At 41.8% G+C, this 17,411-nt stretch overlaps 1 protein-coding gene across 2 annotated transcripts; it reads left to right on the forward strand.

Moving 5' to 3' along the window:
• Nucleotides 1–818: 818 nt before the first annotated feature.
• On the forward strand, nucleotides 819–16,572 carry COCH (cochlin). Of its 2 annotated transcripts, none has more exons than XM_017537582.2 (12): nucleotides 819–906; nucleotides 1,219–1,275; nucleotides 1,359–1,424; nucleotides 3,842–3,998; nucleotides 5,440–5,573; nucleotides 6,037–6,099; nucleotides 7,063–7,107; nucleotides 7,198–7,345; nucleotides 10,646–10,749; nucleotides 11,492–11,718; nucleotides 11,891–12,407; nucleotides 15,662–16,572. In XM_017537582.2, exons 2-12 carry the CDS (start codon nucleotides 1,242–1,244, stop codon nucleotides 15,835–15,837), a joined length of 1,671 nt encoding a protein of 556 aa, XP_017393071.1. In that variant the 5' UTR covers nucleotides 819–906; nucleotides 1,219–1,241; the 3' UTR covers nucleotides 15,838–16,572. The 2 variants fall into 2 exon arrangements, with proteins under 2 accessions (XP_017393071.1, XP_017393072.1); XM_017537583.2 differs by having other exon boundaries at nucleotides 820–906; nucleotides 1,359–1,406.
• Nucleotides 16,573–17,411: the final 839 nt, after the last annotated feature.

Consider the following 17,411-nt stretch of genomic DNA (forward strand, 5'->3'; position numbering starts at 1 on the left):
GTTAGCGTCTGAGCCTGGGTCTGGTTCTTCCGCTGCCATGCAGGTGGCCTGTCACTGACACTCCTCAAGAATTCTGCTCGTTCTCCATTTCCATTTATAAAACGTTAGCGGGATGGTGGGGGGAGAAGGAGAACACATTATCAAATCTGCGATTCTGTGCAGTCACAAGACACCAAGTCTGGGAATTTGGAAAGGCAATTAGGCATAAATATTCTTCCTGAGGTGAAAAAGAAGCAAAGGTACCGGCTGTCCGGGGTCTGGACCACCTCCCACGCGTGGCCCTAGTCAGGAGCGCAAATGGAGCCAATGGGGAAAGTTGGACCCCAGCAGAAACAAAGGCGCAAGGCGGAATCCCTAAGGTCCAAAAGATTAGCAGTCAGTTGACAGGGTTTCTAACGAAAACGGGGCAGGCATTGACCAAACCCAGGGTGGTTTTAGTACAGAAGTAGGAACTCTGTTTCCACCAGAGCACCAAGCTGGGAAGTTCGGTTCTCAGACCGCGTGGACCTGGCAGCATCCGGGCGGGTGGCGGCCGCCGCTGCCCCAGCAGCCCTGATCCCCGAAGAGTAGAACTGACAAGACCTTTGCTCCCGCCGTCGGGCCCTCCCGCACTCATTGAGACGCCGGCGCGGGGACCTTCGTGCCCCCTCCAGGGACCCGCGCCGCGTCCAGATGGCCGAGCCCACGCTGCTGGAGGAGTCACCTCCGCGCCGGCCTCACCCCAGGACCGGGAGGGGGCGAGGGCGGAGCTGGAAGGTCGCCGCCCAGCCCCGGAGGACCGGCTCCCGCGCCCTCCCGTGCCCCCCGTGCCCCCAACACAGTGCTCATGCGCGCGGTCCAGCCTTTATAGCGGCCGCGACGGCCGCGCCTTCCGCACTTCGGCGCAGCCAGGCGGATCTCGCGCAGGTGCGGAGCCCCGGGCTGCGGGCTCAGGAGCGAGGGATCCCTGACGCCTCTGTCCCTGTTTCTCTGTCCTCCCAGCCTATCTGTCAGTCTTGGTATAGGCGCCCCCTCCCCGCTGCGGGGTTGCACACTGTTCCTGGGCTTGGCTCGATTTGCCACCGAGGCGCCTCCTGCAGACCTAGAGGGTCGCTGGCCTGGAGCAGCGGCCTCTGTCCCCTGCGCCGCGTCCGGGGGTCCGAGGGGTGCGGGGCTCTGAGGAGGTGGCGCGCGGGGTCCCCCGCACCTGGCTTTGCCCGCATTCTCCCTCTCTCCCAGGTCGGAGCAGCATCTCAGTCACCATGTCCGCAGCCTGGAGCCCGACTCTCTGCCTCGGTGGGTGCTCGCCCCTCACGACCCCGGCTCCTTGCTCCGCGGGGTGGAGGCTGGAGTCAGCCCTCGCGCTTCTCTCTTCACAGGTGTGTGTCTGCTGCTACTGCCGGGGCCCATGGGCAGCGAGGGAGCCGGTGAGTCGGGGAGCTGGGGTGAGTCCAGGCGGTCGCAGGGGCTGAACACCAGCGGGAACTAGCGGGACTCAGATCCAGCCCCCTGGGAGTCGGCCTGAGAGCCAGAGAAAGAACGCGCGAAGGTTGGAGCCGCCGTGTGACGCGCCCGCGTTAACCGCTGCAGCCGATCTGCTGCTGCTCACCTGTTTCTCCCACGGGAAGGGGCCGCTAGGGTCCAGTGGGGGGGACGTTCTCCCAGAACACTAGGAAGAACGCCTCCTCCAGACCAACCCACAGCCCCAGACCCCAGACCCGCCGAGCGCGGGCAGCGGGACGTAGGGGCAGGAGGACTTGAACCCCGCCGAGGAGCGCACGCGTTCCGGGCTCCGCTGTGTTGGGGGCAGAGGAGAAGCCGCCAGACCCGACTTCAGGCTGCAGTAGCCCAGAGAGAGGGAGGCGAACGTCGCTGTCCCACCTTGTTTGACTCGCTAGGGATGTTTCTAGGTTTAACCTCTGTAATCGGAAGCACTTGCGGTCTCATTCCACATGAGAGAGAGTCTAAAAAGTTTGTACCAAGTGTAGATAGGCCCGGGTACGGATGTGTAGTTTGGTGTATTTTCTACGATGTAAAAGGCAGCGCTTTCCTAAGATCTACCGTTTGTTTTCCTTGAAAATAGGAATGAGGGTAAGTATCGCACACGGCTGTATTTCTCCCGCTGCACTTAACAAAAGTCAGTGTTCGCTGCTAAAGACGGTGGGTCTCAGCACCGCATTCTGCTGCCACCCCCACCTCAGCGGAAATGGGAGGAAGGATTAAGGCTGTTTGATGATAGGTATGAGGCTGTTTGGGGGTAAGGATTCTAACTTCTCAGCTCTCTAGGCTGTTTCAGAGCTAAGAAATGGGCATTGCGCCTGCATCCTTCCTTCTCTTCCATGGAATGTAAAGTCCAGGGTACCGGTGACCACAAAGCTCACTGAGGAGGGTGTCAGAGGCAAGGTACTCAGTTGGGCAAATGATCAGAAAGCATTCCTCTGCCTTGGAAAAAAAGGTTTTGAAATTAATATATGTTTCAGAAAGGTTTGGATAACCACAACTTCCCATGTTTGAAAAATAGTATTTAATAATCTCAATTTAGTATTGACAGTAAATTAACATGTTATATTGTTATCTTGTTACTTGCTGCCAAGAACTTGTCTCTTCCTAATATCATTTATAGTAAACTTTGATTCTTTAACTTGAGAATATTAACAGTGCTGTCTAAAAATGCATCCACTGCCTGATAAATCGTTTTGGACAGATCTGGAGTGGAAATAATCAGGTTCAATTTAGATAAAAATGCTCTATTCTGAAGGGATTCATTTTTCTGTTTTCTGTCCTTCGGGAGTTGTAGAATGTTTGGGCAAATTAACCCTACGACTTTAATTTTCTCATTTGTAAAGTGAATAATCGAGTTAAATAACTTTCTGTGAATCTAAGCATCTTTTTGCTGGTTTCCTTAACATGTGATTTTAAGGATCTGCATTTGTAGGCTAACTAGGATAAATGGAAAGGATGGCTTTGTAGGAAAGGATGGCTTTGATTTGTGCACATGTCCATGAAAATATTCCGCAAAGGCTCAATCCAGATTTACTATCTTTACCTCAAGCAACAATGAACACAGTGTCACCAAAGTTGAGATTTAAAATTTCTTTTTTCTTCTGAAGACAAGATTTCATTCTGTCACCCAGGATGGAGTACAGTGATACAATCATAGCTCACTGCAAGCTTGAACTCCTGGGCTCAAGCAATCCTCCCACCTCATCCTCTCTAGTAGCTGGGAGTACAGGCATGCATCACCATGTGTGGCCATTTAAAAAAAAAAAAAATTTATAGGAGATGAGGTCTCGCTATGTTGTATAAACTGGTCCTGAGCTCCTGGACTCAAGAAGATCCTCTCGTCTTGGCCTGCTAATGTGTTGGGATTATAGGCATGAGCTACCATGCCCAGCCAAGACTTTTTCTATTTTTAGAATTAATAAATATTAAGTGACTTTTATTTTCTAGTTCAGATATATTTCCAATTATGTATTTCCAACCTGATTAAGAACTGAGAAGCCAGACACAGTGGCATACATGTAATCCCAGCTACTAGGGAGTTGGAGATGGATCACTTAAGCTCTGGAATTTGAGCCTAGCTTGGGCAACTTGGCAAGTCCCCATTTCAAAAACAAAAGCAAAGCAAAAAACCGAACTTTCACATTAGACTTTTAAAGTAGCTGGGGACTATATTAAATTGGAAAACAACCTTGTGGCTTGCCAAAATCTGGAATGGTTTGGAATGGAATGTAAGTCAATATTCTTAACTAGAAGTGTAGAAATTATGGAAGTAAAACTTAAATCCCACATGGTAGTCTCCCCACCACTATGCCCCAAGAAGTCCTAAGAATGCTTACAATATTATCTCCTCTCTCTTTAGCTCCCATTGCTATTACGTGTTTTACCAGAGGCTTGGACATCAGGAAAGAGAAAGCCGATGTCCTCTGCCCAGGGGGCTGCCCTCTTGAGGAATTCTCCGTGTATGGGAACATAGTATATGCTTCTGTATCGAGTATATGTGGGGCTGCTGTCCACAGGTAAGCCCAAACACACCAAGGTGGGAGAGAAATGCATACATGATTATTTCCTTTTCTGCTTTAGCCATCCGGATCCCTTTCCTCCCTGCATTCTTTCTTTTGGTGCCATTGTGACCACAGAAAATGGATATATTTTCAAGGTTCTCCTGGATATACTTGAAACACCAAATACACATGGGAAGTTTTCTGACAAAAAGCAAATTGCATTACTTCTTGATGGCTAGATTCCTGTGATTCTAAAACATTCTTAATCATGTGATATATTACTGAGTTATTACTATGTGCCAGCTATTGTTTTAACTTCCACCACAATTCTACAAGGTAGGTAGAATTTTACTCAAGTTACAGATGAAGAAACTGAACTTAGAGAGTTGTCAAGTATCTTACAATTCAAGTCAAACTTGAGTTGTCAAGTTGTCAAGTGCCTATGGTTAGCAAGTGCCATGCTATCCTGCAGAATAGCCAGTATGATACTTTAAAAATAAAAATGCAGCCGGGCGCGGTAGCTCAAGCCTGTAATCCCAGCACTTTGGGAGGCCGAGGCGGGTGGATCACAAGGTCAAGAGATCGAGACCATCCTGGTCAACATGGTGAAACCCCGTCTCTACTAAAAATACAAAAAATTAGCTGGGCATGGTGGCGCGTGCCTGTAATCCCAGCTACTCGGGAGGCTGAGGCAGGAGAATTGCCTGAACCCAGGAGGCGGAGGTTGCAGTGAGCCGAGATCGCGCCATTGCACTCCAGCCTGGGTAACAAGAGCGAAACTCTGTCTCAAAAAATATATATATAAAAATAAAAAATAAAAATAAAAATAAAAACGCAGTCCAAGAGCATGTAGTTAAAGTGAGTATCTCAGGAAAATTGTTTGGTGCTCTGAATTTCTAGGTTGTAGGTAATGGGATATTACAAATGTATTCTTATCAACACTTAAGAAGTTTAACAACACACAACCATTTTTTCCAGGCAAATTTTGTTATTGTGTAAACAAGTTTTTAAAAGGCTAGCAGCAGCCGGGTATGGTGGCTAATCCCATCAGTTTGGGAGGCTGAGGCGGGCAGATCACTTGAGGTCAGGTGTTCGAGACCAGCCTGGCCAACATGGTGAAATCCTGTCTCTACTAAAAATACATAAATTAGACAAATATGGTGTGTGTGCCTGTAATCCCAGCTACTCAGGAGGCTGAGGCAGGAGAATTGCTTGAACCCAAGAGGCAGAGGTTGCAGTGAGCTGAGATCGTGCCACTGTTCTCCTGCCTGGGCTACAGAGCTAGACTAGATCTCAATCCATCCACCCATCAATCAATAGCAGCATCTTTAGATTACTTCCCTGATGAGCTATTTTCTTGATTAATCAAAGCAATAGATACAACATGGCGCTATGTGTCAGTGGGATGCCCTGAAAAAGTGTGGATAGTGTCCCACCTGCTTTTCTTGTGTTGCAGGGGAGTAATCAGCAACTCAGGGGGACCTGTGCGAGTCTATAGCCTACCTGGTCGAGAAAACTATTCCTCAGTAGATGCCAATGGCATCCAGTCTCAAATGCTTTCTAGATGGTCTGCTTCTTTCACAGTGACTAGTAGGTATAATTATTGTTCTCACTCTGTAATATTCTCCCACCCCCACAAAAGTTTTCTGCTTTTCTTAGCCCAGTCTTTTTAACCCTGATGGAAAAACCTGTGATCGAGACTGAAGTTGACATATAGAGGTAAACTGCAGGTTAGACTGAGGGGTCAAGTACCCACTGAAACCAAATTTAGGTAATAGAAGACAATCTTACTGGCAGATGATGGCAATAGAAACTTGAATTATCTGCAGAATGCCTGGACACTTACCAAAGAACTGAAAAACTACTGAATGATCCTTTAAAGATACAATGGATAAGCATTTTGGTTCTCTGAAACTAGCATGCAGCAGGATGTTTGTAACTACCATTACCATTTCCCTATTACATTTGTCATCCTAGAGAGCCCTGAATTAGATCCTTAATACTTTGGTAAAGAAGGAAACGGAAAAAAATAAGCTTATTTTTATTTTAACAGAAGGCAAAAGTAGTACACAGGAGGCCACAGGACAAGCAGTGTCCACAGCACATCCACCAACAGGTATGTACTATGAAACCTATCTCCTAGTTGCCCAGCACAGCATTTGGAAGTTAGGAATAAATGTGTTGTTGATAGAAGAGTTCCATAAAGAAATTTGATATTAAAGAGAAACAAAGCAAATATCTTAAGTTTACTGGTATATTACATATGGAAACATTCAATTTTATGTATATATTTTAAAGATAGGGTCTCACTCTGCTGCTCAAGCTGGAGTGCAGCAGTACAATCATAGCTCATTACAGCCTTAAACTCCTAGGCTCAAGTAATCTTCTCACCTTTGTCACCTGAGTAGGTGGTACTATAGGCACAAGCCACCACACCCAGCTAATTTTTTTACTTTTTTCTAGAGACAGAGGTCTAGCTCTGATGCCCAGGCTGGTTTTGAACTCCTGACCTCATACAGTCCTCCTACTTCAGCCTCCCAAAGTTCTGGGATTACAGGCACGAGCCACTGCACCTAGCCCAATAATTATCTTAAAGTACTCCTATCTTCTCCCAGATTTGATAAACTACACCTAAGAAATGGTCAAAGTACCATGAACTTCTAGTTCCATTTGCTTCATTAAATTCTATTACTGTACTGTCATGTGAATAAAAGGAATGTGAGAAATGTGTCTATTGTGAGAAACAGCCAGGGATCCCCTTATGCATGACTATGGCAGTTTTAAAGTCAATGATATTAAGAACATTAGGATCTAATGTTGATCCTAATGTTTCTGCCTCACCTGTGGGTTTGGCGTATCAAAGTCCTGGATTAGAGGCATGTCAAATTTGTAAGCCTACATACTGAGTTGTTTATTTGTTGGGTCATTGCTTTCCCTAGTCCAGAAAATCCTGAGGAAACTAATTCTTTTTAAGTCCTTTCAAGAATGGCAGTCTGTTGTTATGAGCTCCTCCTCATGTGAGTTTCTTGCTATGTAACTATCTTCCTTTTGTTAATGCCAAGTGCATCCTTTATTTCAGGTAAACGACTAAAGAAAACACCTGAGAAGAAAACTGGCAATAAAGGTAAGAATGAAGATCACCATTTGTGAAGGTAGCTTTTTCCCTCCCTCTACTTGAGACTGCTAATGAGGGGATTGGTTTTGGTGTTCGCAGATTGTAAAGCAGACATTGCATTTCTGATTGATGGAAGCTTTAATATTGGGCAGCGCCGATTTAATTTACAGAAGAATTTTGTTGGAAAAGTGGCTCTAATGTTGGGAATTGGAACAGAAGGACCACATGTGGGCCTTGTTCAAGCCAGGTACCAACCTTGTTAAAATGGGAGATTTTTTTTTAAATTATGTATTTATTTTGTAATAGACATATAATATGTATACTTATGGGATACATAGTGATGCTTTCAGGCATACAATGTATAGTGGTCAAATCAGAGCAATTAGCATATCCATCACCTCAAACATTGATCATTTCTTTGTGTTGGATACATTCAAAATCAAATGAGGCCCTGCGCAGAGGCTGACACCTATAATCCCAGCACTTTGGAGGTCAAGGTGTGTGGGTGTATCACCTGAGTTGAGGAGTTTGAGACTAGCCTGGCCAACACGGTGAAACCTGTCTCTACTAAAAATACAAAAATTAGCTGGACGTAGTATCATGCGCCTGTAATCCCAGCTACTTGGGAGGCTAAGGCAAGAGAATTACTTGAACCCAGGAGGCAGAGGTTGCAGTGACCAAGGTTGTACCACTGCACTCCAGCCTGGGTGGCAGTGAGACTCCATCTCATTAAAAAAAAAAAAAAAAAAATCAAATGAGAGGAGATTTGAATGATGTCTTGAATGATGACCAATGATCGATCCTTTTAGTGGGTAAATGTCAGTTCAGCATAAACATTTTGAGTTATGGACACACTGGATTCCCAAACTGTAAGTTCAGGATCTAAGACAGCCTAGGCAGACTGAGTAGATCTGAGTGCCTCCTTTTTGGAATAAAAGAATTTAGAAAACTGTGTGCTATCTATATAAGAACCAGAAGGTAGACTGGAGAGTCTTATTGCTTACACAAGTCACCTTTGCTTATCTACTCTGCTCAATTCCTAATTTCTCTTTTCTGAAGAAAGAAGCAGTGATAGATGCCTATTCCACCTCCCTATTCTGTTGTTATTCTTTTTAGCTCTTCATATTCTCTTTAGAAAGCATAGCCTTTCTAAAGCACAAAAAATAAAATTCCCTCAAACATATGCCCTAACCCAGGCTGGAATGCAATGGCAAAATCTCCGCTCACCATAACCTCTGCCTCCCAGATTCAAGCGATTCTCTGCCTCAGCCTCCTGACTAGCTGGGATTACAGGCAAACACTACAACTGGCTAATTTTTGTATTTTTGGTAGAGATGAGGTTTCACCATGTTGGCAGGCTGGTCTCAAACTTCTGACCTCAGGTGATCCACCCGCCTCAGCCTCCCAAACTGCTAGGATTATAGGTGTGAGCCACCACACCTGGCCTGTTCAGTATTTTAAGGAAATATTTGACTGTGTGTATTATTTTTTAAAAGCTCAGACTATAAAAAATTCCTTGCATCCTGTTTCTTCATCCTTTAGTATTTTGAACATTTTCTCATATCACAAATATTCATCAAAAATATTTCATAATATTCCTCTGCATGATTAGTCATTCTTTTATTGTTTTTTTCACTACATTACACACTACATTGTGACAAACATCCTTATATCATCTTTGTGCCCATCTCTGATTATTTCATCAGGTTAGATTTCTAGGAGTGAGATTCTGACTTAAGGCCTCTGATATAAATAGTGAAATTGAGCCATGTGCAGTGGTTCGTGCCTGTAGTACCAGCTGCTTGGAAGGCTGAGGTGTGAGGATCTCTCGAGCCCAGGAGTTCAAGGCTGCAGTGAGCTATGATGGCACCACTGCACTCCAGCCTGGGCAACAGAGCAAGGCCCCATTTCTAAAAAAACAAACAGCAAAATTGCTTCCTAGAAAGGTGAACTAATTTAAACTACTAACAGCAGTGTATAAGGGTATATAAACAGTACTATTACAGATATTAATTTCTATTTCATTTATTATTTTTTACAATTGGCTTTCTCTTTAGATTTTTTTGATGTGAGAAGAAAATTTAACTGTTTTTACATAATTCAGCCATTTGTCTCTGACCTTTAAAAAAAATGGGTTCTTTATTTCATTGACTTATGGTATCACATTTATACCTGAGTTTGAGCAAGTGTATTTCTTTGATTCATATGCTAATCCTTACTTTTTTTCTATCCTGCTTTAATTATCATACTTTTATTGCACATTTTGCCATCCCATGAGTCAAATTCCCTTCCAGTACTTTTTGTCTTATACTTTTTTCTGACTACTTTGACCCAATTCTTTTTGAAGATGAAAGCTTCATTACCTTGTAGATGCATACAAATACTAGCTTCTTGTAACTTGCTGGTTTGTAGTTTTTCTCTTTTAGAAAGACCATTAGAATAAACCATGTCAAGTTTATATGTAAGTCAAAGAATAGAATATATCTGTTATAGGATACAAAAATGAGACTAATTTTATTAATCATAATCTGGATAGTTGAAAAGTGACAAGTGAAAAGATTTTCAGCCCATAAAATCTGATTTTGTGACCCAATATTCCATCAGGTATGTATGCAGAATTACAGTCAGTGTTATATTTCTCCTTCAAAAAATCTTTACTAGCTACTGATAATGCTAGGATCTTAAAATTCTGCACTATGAAATACTGACTCATCTAGAAACTAAACACTACAAATTGTGCTTTGGTTGTTTATACTCAAGAAGGTCTCTGATGAACACAGAGTAGTTACATAAAAGATATTCCTTTAATATTAAATATGGGAAATGAGATCTCAAAACTCTTACAATACGCATAATTTTAAGATCCACAAATATCATTGTTATCATAAGAAAAATTCAATATTCTAAATTTATAATTCATTTTACCTTTTCCCTTAAAAAATATTGACCATTGCATTAATGAAATTGTTTCTTCTGAACAGAGAGACCTGGTTTAATAGATCCACATTACTTAGAGCCTGTGGGGTTCCACACTGGAACAGACCCTAGTCTGATACCCAGACACTTCCTAATTTAGTTTGGCTACCTGGTGCCCAACTCTGTGGACTTCTGTTAAACCCAAGGCCCTGAGCCAAGCCTGGTTTTAAGTGCTCCGTATAGTTTAGGCATGGACTTTGGAGCCAGATAACATGAATTTAAAATGCAGCTTTGTTTCATCAGGCAAACTCCCTAGATGCTCTGAGCCTCAGTTTCTTCATTTACACAACTGGGATAATAATTCCAACCTTGTAGAGCTATAATGAGGTTATACAAGTGTTATACATTTGGCTTATTACCCAGAATATAATAAATCCTCAATATAGCAATTGTTACACCTCTGAAATATCCCCAATAATTCAAGTAAAGATGTAATCCCTTAGTTAACTATGTACTGTGGAATTAAGAAAGTTGTGTGTTGTTTGGTTTTAAAACGATTTTTAAGGCATGTAATATTGCTTATTTTACCTTTTTAATTCTCCCTGAATAACATTTTCTTTCTTCCACTTAGTGAACATCCCAAAATAGAATTTTACTTGAAAAACTTTACATCAGCCAAAGATGTTTTGTTTGCCATAAAGGAAGTAGGTTTCAGAGGGGGTAATTCCAATACAGGTAAGTAGACTTTTATACCTGGGATGTAATGTAGGAGAGAGTTATCAGTGATCAGACATGTCAAACGGTATTATGCTATTTTATATGAGCAGATGTGAAATTCCTCCTGGAACTGAAATCTTGGCTAGGTTGGTATTTGGTCATCTGAGATAAATTTTCAATTTATAATGGAAAGTATACCAAAGTTGATATTTCTTATTTTAAAAAATATAAAGCATGGTGATTTAGAATTCTCATATGCTGGATTGACTAGATATAATGTTGAAGAAGCACCTCTTTGTAATGCTAAAAAGAAGCAAAGATCAACAGACTTATGTAATGAATGCAGATACGGCAGAAAGAATGAGAGTAGCACTACTGTTGCCTCTGAAGACAGACTTCTTAGGGGTAATAATCAGTCACCAAAGGCCTACATAGAGAGCACATGCACAGAAGTTGGAATCAGTTTTGTGTTTCTAACTGGTGATTGATGTGGGGTAAGCAAATGTGAGGCTTCTAGGAGGTGGAGGGGGAAGTAATATGGTTTGTGAAGAGAAAAAAATAGGCCTGGTAGATAAACTTTCCCAGCTGATGCATCTGTTACTGAACTGGGTTATATATGATTTCTATTTGTGTACGTATCCCCACTCCACTGCCAGTTCTATATAATTCTTAAACTTTGCAGCATCAAATGCTACAGGGAAATAGAAATGTGGTTTGAGCAGTGGTAAATGCTACTTGTTTGCTTCTTTTTCAAACTTAGGAAAAGCCTTGAAACATACTGCTCAGAAATTCTTCACGGTAGATGCTGGAGTAAGAAAAGGGATCCCCAAAGTGGTGGTGGTATTTATTGATGGTTGGCCTTCTGATGACATCGAGGAAGCAGGCATTGTGGCCAGAGAATTTGGTGTCAATGTATTTATAGTTTCTGTGGCCAAGCCTATCCCTGAAGAACTGGGGATGGTTCAGGATGTTTCATTTGTTGACAAGGTAAAGTGGTGAGGGCTATCTTCTGTTACAGTGATAGATACTCCATTTTGGACCTCTGAGTGCAGTGCTGACTGCCTCTTATCTAGATTAATTTTAACATTCAGGATTTTCCATAGTTTTTAAGAAGAAACAATTTTTGATCCTTTTGAATATCTTTTGTCTCCCCCATTAGGCTGTCTGTCGGAATAATGGCTTCTTCTCTTACCACATGCCTAACTGGTTTGGCACTACAAAATACGTAAAGCCTCTAGTACAGAAGCTGTGCACTCATGAACAAATGATGTGCAGCAAGACCTGTTATAACTCAGTGAACATTGCCTTTCTAATTGATGGCTCTAGCAGTGTTGGAGATAGCAATTTCCGTCTCATGCTTGAATTTGTTTCCAACATAGCCAAGACTTTTGAAATCTCGGACATTGGTGCCAAGATAGCTGCTGTACAGTTTACTTATGATCAGCACATGGAATTCAGTTTCACTGACTATAACACCAAAGAGAATGTCCTAGCTGTTATCAGAAACATCCGCTATATGAGTGGTGGAACAGCTACTGGTGATGCCATTTCCTTTACTGTTAGAAATGTGTTTGGCCCTATAAGGGAGAGCCCCAACAAGAACTTCCTAGTAATTGTCACAGATGGGCAGTCCTATGATGATGTCCAAGGCCCTGCAGCTGCTGCACATGATGCAGGTAAGGTCCTTGTTCTTTGTAGGAGAAGGGGACTGAAAAGGGGTTCAGTGAATGTTAGGAGTAAATAAAAATATCAGCATTTATTTCATTGAACACCTGCAGCTTTACCCAATATTAACTGTCAAAGCAGCCCTATTAATCTCATTCTACAGATAAGGAAGCAAACTTCCTGGAAATGACACATCTAGTAAGTGGCAAGGCCAAGATCCAAACCTAGGCATTCTGGCTCCAGAGTCCACACTCCTAACCACTGTATTGTTGGGAGAACTGCCATTAGAACCATGTCATGTTAAGGAAATGTTACAGGTGCTCATATAGCTCAGACTTGAACTATATCTCCAAATAATCAGTTTATCAAAACCTACCATGAATTTGCCATTCAGTAATTTATCCTAACTTTCTTGTGTGGGAGACAGGTTATTGCTGTCACCAGGCTGGAGTGCAATGGCATGATCATAGCTCACTACAGCCTCCAACTGTTGGGCTCAAGCAATCCTCCTGCGTCAGCCTTCCAAGTAGCTAGGACTACAGGCACATGCCACTGCCCCTGGCTAATTTCTAAATTTTTTTCTGTAGAGATGGGGGTCTCACTTTGTTGCCCAGGCTGGTCTCAAACTCCTGGGCTCACGCGATCCTCACATCTTGGCCTCCCAAAGTGCTGGGATTACAGGCTGCGCCACCACACCCAGCCCTTTTATTTCAGTAAAAGTTTGTCTGGCATGAGTTTCCTAAGATAAGGTCTCCCGTAGACTTTACCTATCCCATCAAAACTTCCTTGGCCAGGTGCAGTGGCTCACGCCTGTAATCCCAGCACTTCAGGAGGCCGAGGCGGGCGGGTCATCTGAGGTCAGGAGATCAAGATCAGCCTGGCCAACATGGTAAAACCCAGTCTCCACTAAAAATACAAAAAGTAGCTGGGTGTGGTAATTCACACCTGTAATCCCAGCTACTCAGGGGGCTGAGGCACAAGAATTGGTTGAACCCAGAAGGCAGAGGTTGCACCAAGCCAAAATCGTGGCATTGCAGTCCAGCCTGGGCGACAGACTCTGTCTCAAAAAGAAAAAAAAGGAAACTTCCTTTTTTCCCCCCTTAAGATAATGAAAACACAATCTGGTGTTATAAAAGGGTATAAGGAGGATTTCTTTCTTCCTCACCCCAATCTTAATATTACTTTTGGCACAGGCCTCATTCCTGAAGACATTAACATAATGTGTTGTTGAGATCAAATAGGCCAACAAAAAGCTAAGATTCCCTTTCTAAGGATATAACTGAGTGACAGGAAGGGAGAATCAATGGACTTGCTTTTTCTATATTCTCTATCACTCCTTTTCCCCACTTAATTCCCAATGACTTAAGCTTTTTCCTTTCTACACATTAGTACTTCTGCCAATGTACTTATGTATTTTTAAAGATACTGATGAATTAAGACAGAGAAGACATGCAATTTACGCTCTATATCTAGCTTATAAAAAGTATTTTTTAGACATTAGCAACTAATCTGTATTGACAGAAAGACCTGTTTACTATCATACTTCTTAATACTAAGCTTCCTGAACTTAACAGGATTCTATTCAGGCTACAGATAAAGTGAATTAGGTTGATTAAACTTCAGGAGGTTGGACTACACCAAAATTGATTTGTGAAAATTATCCCTTAGTGACACTGAAAGTTGCAAAAGCCAGAGAATAGGGTAGGATTTTTAGGGCTAGATCACAACTGTTTTTATTTTCAAGCTCTTGCTCTTTTGCCCAGGCTGGAGTAGAGTGGTGCAATTATTTTTTTAAAACTGTAATTAATTATATGCTGGGCTTGAGCTAAACAATCTGAACTAGAATGTAGAACTCAAAAGTGAGGAAAACTGAGGCGCAGGAAAAAAAATCTTTTTTTTTTTTTTTTGCCAGGGAGTGGGAGTCAGGAAAGGAGATTGGAACAATTGGAAATCATTCCAGGTGGCTTTTACATCATCTAAACCTGCTGTGTATCTCATGTGTTTACAACTCTGAGTACTGTATACCACTAGAAGGGGAATGAAGCCTTAGATCTGTAGAGGAAAACTATTACAGAAACTCCAAAAGTTACAGAAAATTGCACCCAGTATTAGATAGACGGTACCCTACACTAAGAATCTGCTAAATGAGGCTGGGTGTGGTGGCTCACGCCTGTAATCCCAGCACTTTGGGAGGCTGAGGCAGACGGATTGCTTGAGGCCTGGAATTTGAGATGAGACTAGCCTGGACAACACAGTGAAAGCCCATCTTTACAAAAAATTTAAAAATTAGCTGGGCTTGGTGGCACGTACCTGTAGTCCCAACTACTTGGGGATTGGGGTGCTGAAGAGGATCGTTTGAGCTCAGGAAGTTGAGGCTGCAGTGAGGCTCGATTGTACTACTGCGCTCCAGCATGGACAAAAGTGCCAGACTCCATCCCCTTGCCAAATCAAAAAAAAAAAAAAAAAAAAAAAAAAGAATCTGCTAAATGAAAACTTCTACAGTTGGGATTAGGGTGAATCCAACTAATGTAGTATCACCCTAAATAAACGTACAGTTGTACTAAAAGCCTTCTAGTAACTCAAGTGAATGCAAATAGAATACCTCAATGAAACTGGAAATTACTCCAGTTTCACAGATACCTCTTGGGCAGTATTTTTTAATCACTAGAGTTTTGCTTTGGAATTATAGACTGACATTTTCCAATTATTACAGTTTGCCAATACAAAGACAGAAATGGAAGGTTTATTACCAAAGGACTAGTCACCATTCCTCAGACCCTTTGAACACTTTTACCATTTACTTATCCCATCTCTTGTGCCATTCTTTCTTGCTTTCATATACTGTGACTCTGACTCCAGTATACTGTTTGATGATAGGCCAATCTCATAGGGAAAATGTTCACCATCTCCATTTACTGAAAGATTTTTAAAAAGATACTGTGGATCAGGTTAAAAGTTTTCTTCTTTTCCTAGCTTACTAGGTGTGTTCTGTCATGAATGGATATTGAACTTTATCAAGATAAGTCATGATGACTTATCTGTTAATGTGGTGAGCTACAAATACAGCAGAGCTTCTGGTTTGGACCAGTCTTTTGCCACTCTCGTCACAATGACTGTGAAAATTTGTTCAGGGGATTTAATCGTTCAGAAATTAGCAATCAGTTTTCACGGCAACTATGTAATAGTGTATGGAAAACATATAGACGTAATTCTAAATATAAGGTAGACCTGGTTTTTAATTCACTTTAAAATGTTTCCATTGTAGGAATCACTATCTTCTCTGTTGGTGTGGCTTGGGCACCTCTGGATGACCTGAAAGATATGGCTTCTAAACCGAAGGAGTCTCATGCTTTCTTCACAAGAGAGTTCACAGGATTAGAACCAATTGTTTCTGACGTTATCAGAGGCATTTGTAGAGATTTCTTAGAATCCCAGCAATAATGGTAACATTTTGACAAAAGAAAGAAAAAGTACAAGGGGATCCAATGTATAAATCATATTCTCATAATACTGAAATACTTTAGCATAGCAGAATCAGATACAAAAGTATTATATTAAATATGGCAACAGCGGTTTAGGCAAAATGAGCACTCCTTTAAAGCTACTGCCTTCTGGTTAATTTACAGTGTACTTTATTTGTTCAAAACACTGCTGAGACTTCATAATCATGGCCCTTAGAAACTCAGGAAAAGAGGAGATAATCTGGATTAAAACCTTAAGAGTTCCAATGCCTACTAAATGTACTGATATGCAAATTCTATAGCTCAATAAAATAATCTGATACTTAGACCAAAAGCAACCTTCCTTCTCTAACCATTCTGTATTGATTATATAAGAAAAAAGGAAAGGAGAAAATGGAAAACAGCTCTTTAACATAGTTCAGGTATACATATTTTGACCCAAGTGGATATTTTCTTAAAACCAATCAACGATAGTTTATTACTGAAGACAATAAAATCTGTATATAGAAAGGAGTCCTGCATCAAACTGCTTTTGTAGTGTTTTCGTAACAACTTATGACTAAAAATATCACACTGAATCAGAGCAGGATTGCCAGGTATTTTTCTATTTCTCTCCTTAATTTTATATGTATATAGATATATTTGGCTTATACTGTAAGTTACCTAAGTACTTAAAGGTTAAGTTGGTAAAGTACTTACTGCTTATAAACATTTAGCTTTAAAGAAAAAGACATTTCAAATAACTGCAGGAAGAAATACTGTAGTTTTATTTAAGCAATAAAACTGCTAGTGAGTTATTGTAAGCTGCCTTACTTTTATTACTGCAAGTGTCTCTTCTGAGGATATGGTAAAAATTCATGTGGATAACACCAATCTGAATTTTTTAAAAATCATGCAGTAATATCAAGAACATATTTTTATTTCATTCAATTATTTACTGAGGCCACAGTGGCTCATGCCTATAATCCCAGCACTTTGGTAGGCTGAAGTGGGAGGATTGCTTAAGGCCAGGAGTTCAAGACCACCCTGGGCAACACAGTGAGACCCCTCAACTCTACAAAAAAAAAAAAAATTAGCTGGGTTTGGTGGTGCATGCCTGTAGTCCTACCTACTCAAAGGCTGAGGTGGGAGGACTGCTTGAGCTGAGGTGGTCAAGGCTACTGAGAGCCATGATCATACCACTGCATGCCAGCTTAGATGACAGAACAAGACCCTATCTCCAACACACACACACACACACACACACACACACACACACACAAAAAGACACAAAAGTTTATTGAATACTTACTGTTCTAGTCACTACCTGGTTAAACAGTGCAAGATACTTCTGAGTACTTGTTTCACCAGAAATGTTTTGTATTTTTTACTTAAAAACGTTTGTGAAGTTGGTTCCTGCGAAAGGAGAACATCAGGACACCCTTAATGTGACTTAGATGATTAGCTCACCAAGGCCTCTCCCAAAAGGCAGAGAGCTGCTTTATCATCCCATCTTGTCCGTCTTTTCTAAAGACAGGTCCTATCTCCTTCTCTCATCCACCTAAGCCCCCTGAG

This window comes from Cebus imitator, unplaced genomic scaffold (assembly GCF_001604975.1).
Source record: "Cebus imitator isolate Cc_AM_T3 unplaced genomic scaffold, Cebus_imitator-1.0 Scaffold104, whole genome shotgun sequence".
Classification (NCBI taxonomy): domain Eukaryota; kingdom Metazoa; phylum Chordata; class Mammalia; order Primates; family Cebidae; genus Cebus; species Cebus imitator.

What these genes read in the sequence shown, in the direction of transcription:
- COCH (XM_017537582.2), top strand. Translation starts at nt 1,242, where the DNA reads ATGTCCGCAGCCTGGAGCCCGACTCTCTGCCTCG. An exon ending in GAGCCCGACTCTCTGCCTCG is followed by an intron (nt 1,276 to 1,358) that starts GTGGGTGCTCGC and finishes CTCTCTTCACAG; the next exon opens with GTGTGTGTCTGCTGCTACTG. An exon ending in AGCTGCTGCACATGATGCAG is followed by an intron (nt 12,408 to 15,661) that starts GTAAGGTCCTTG and finishes TTTCCATTGTAG; the next exon opens with GAATCACTATCTTCTCTGTT.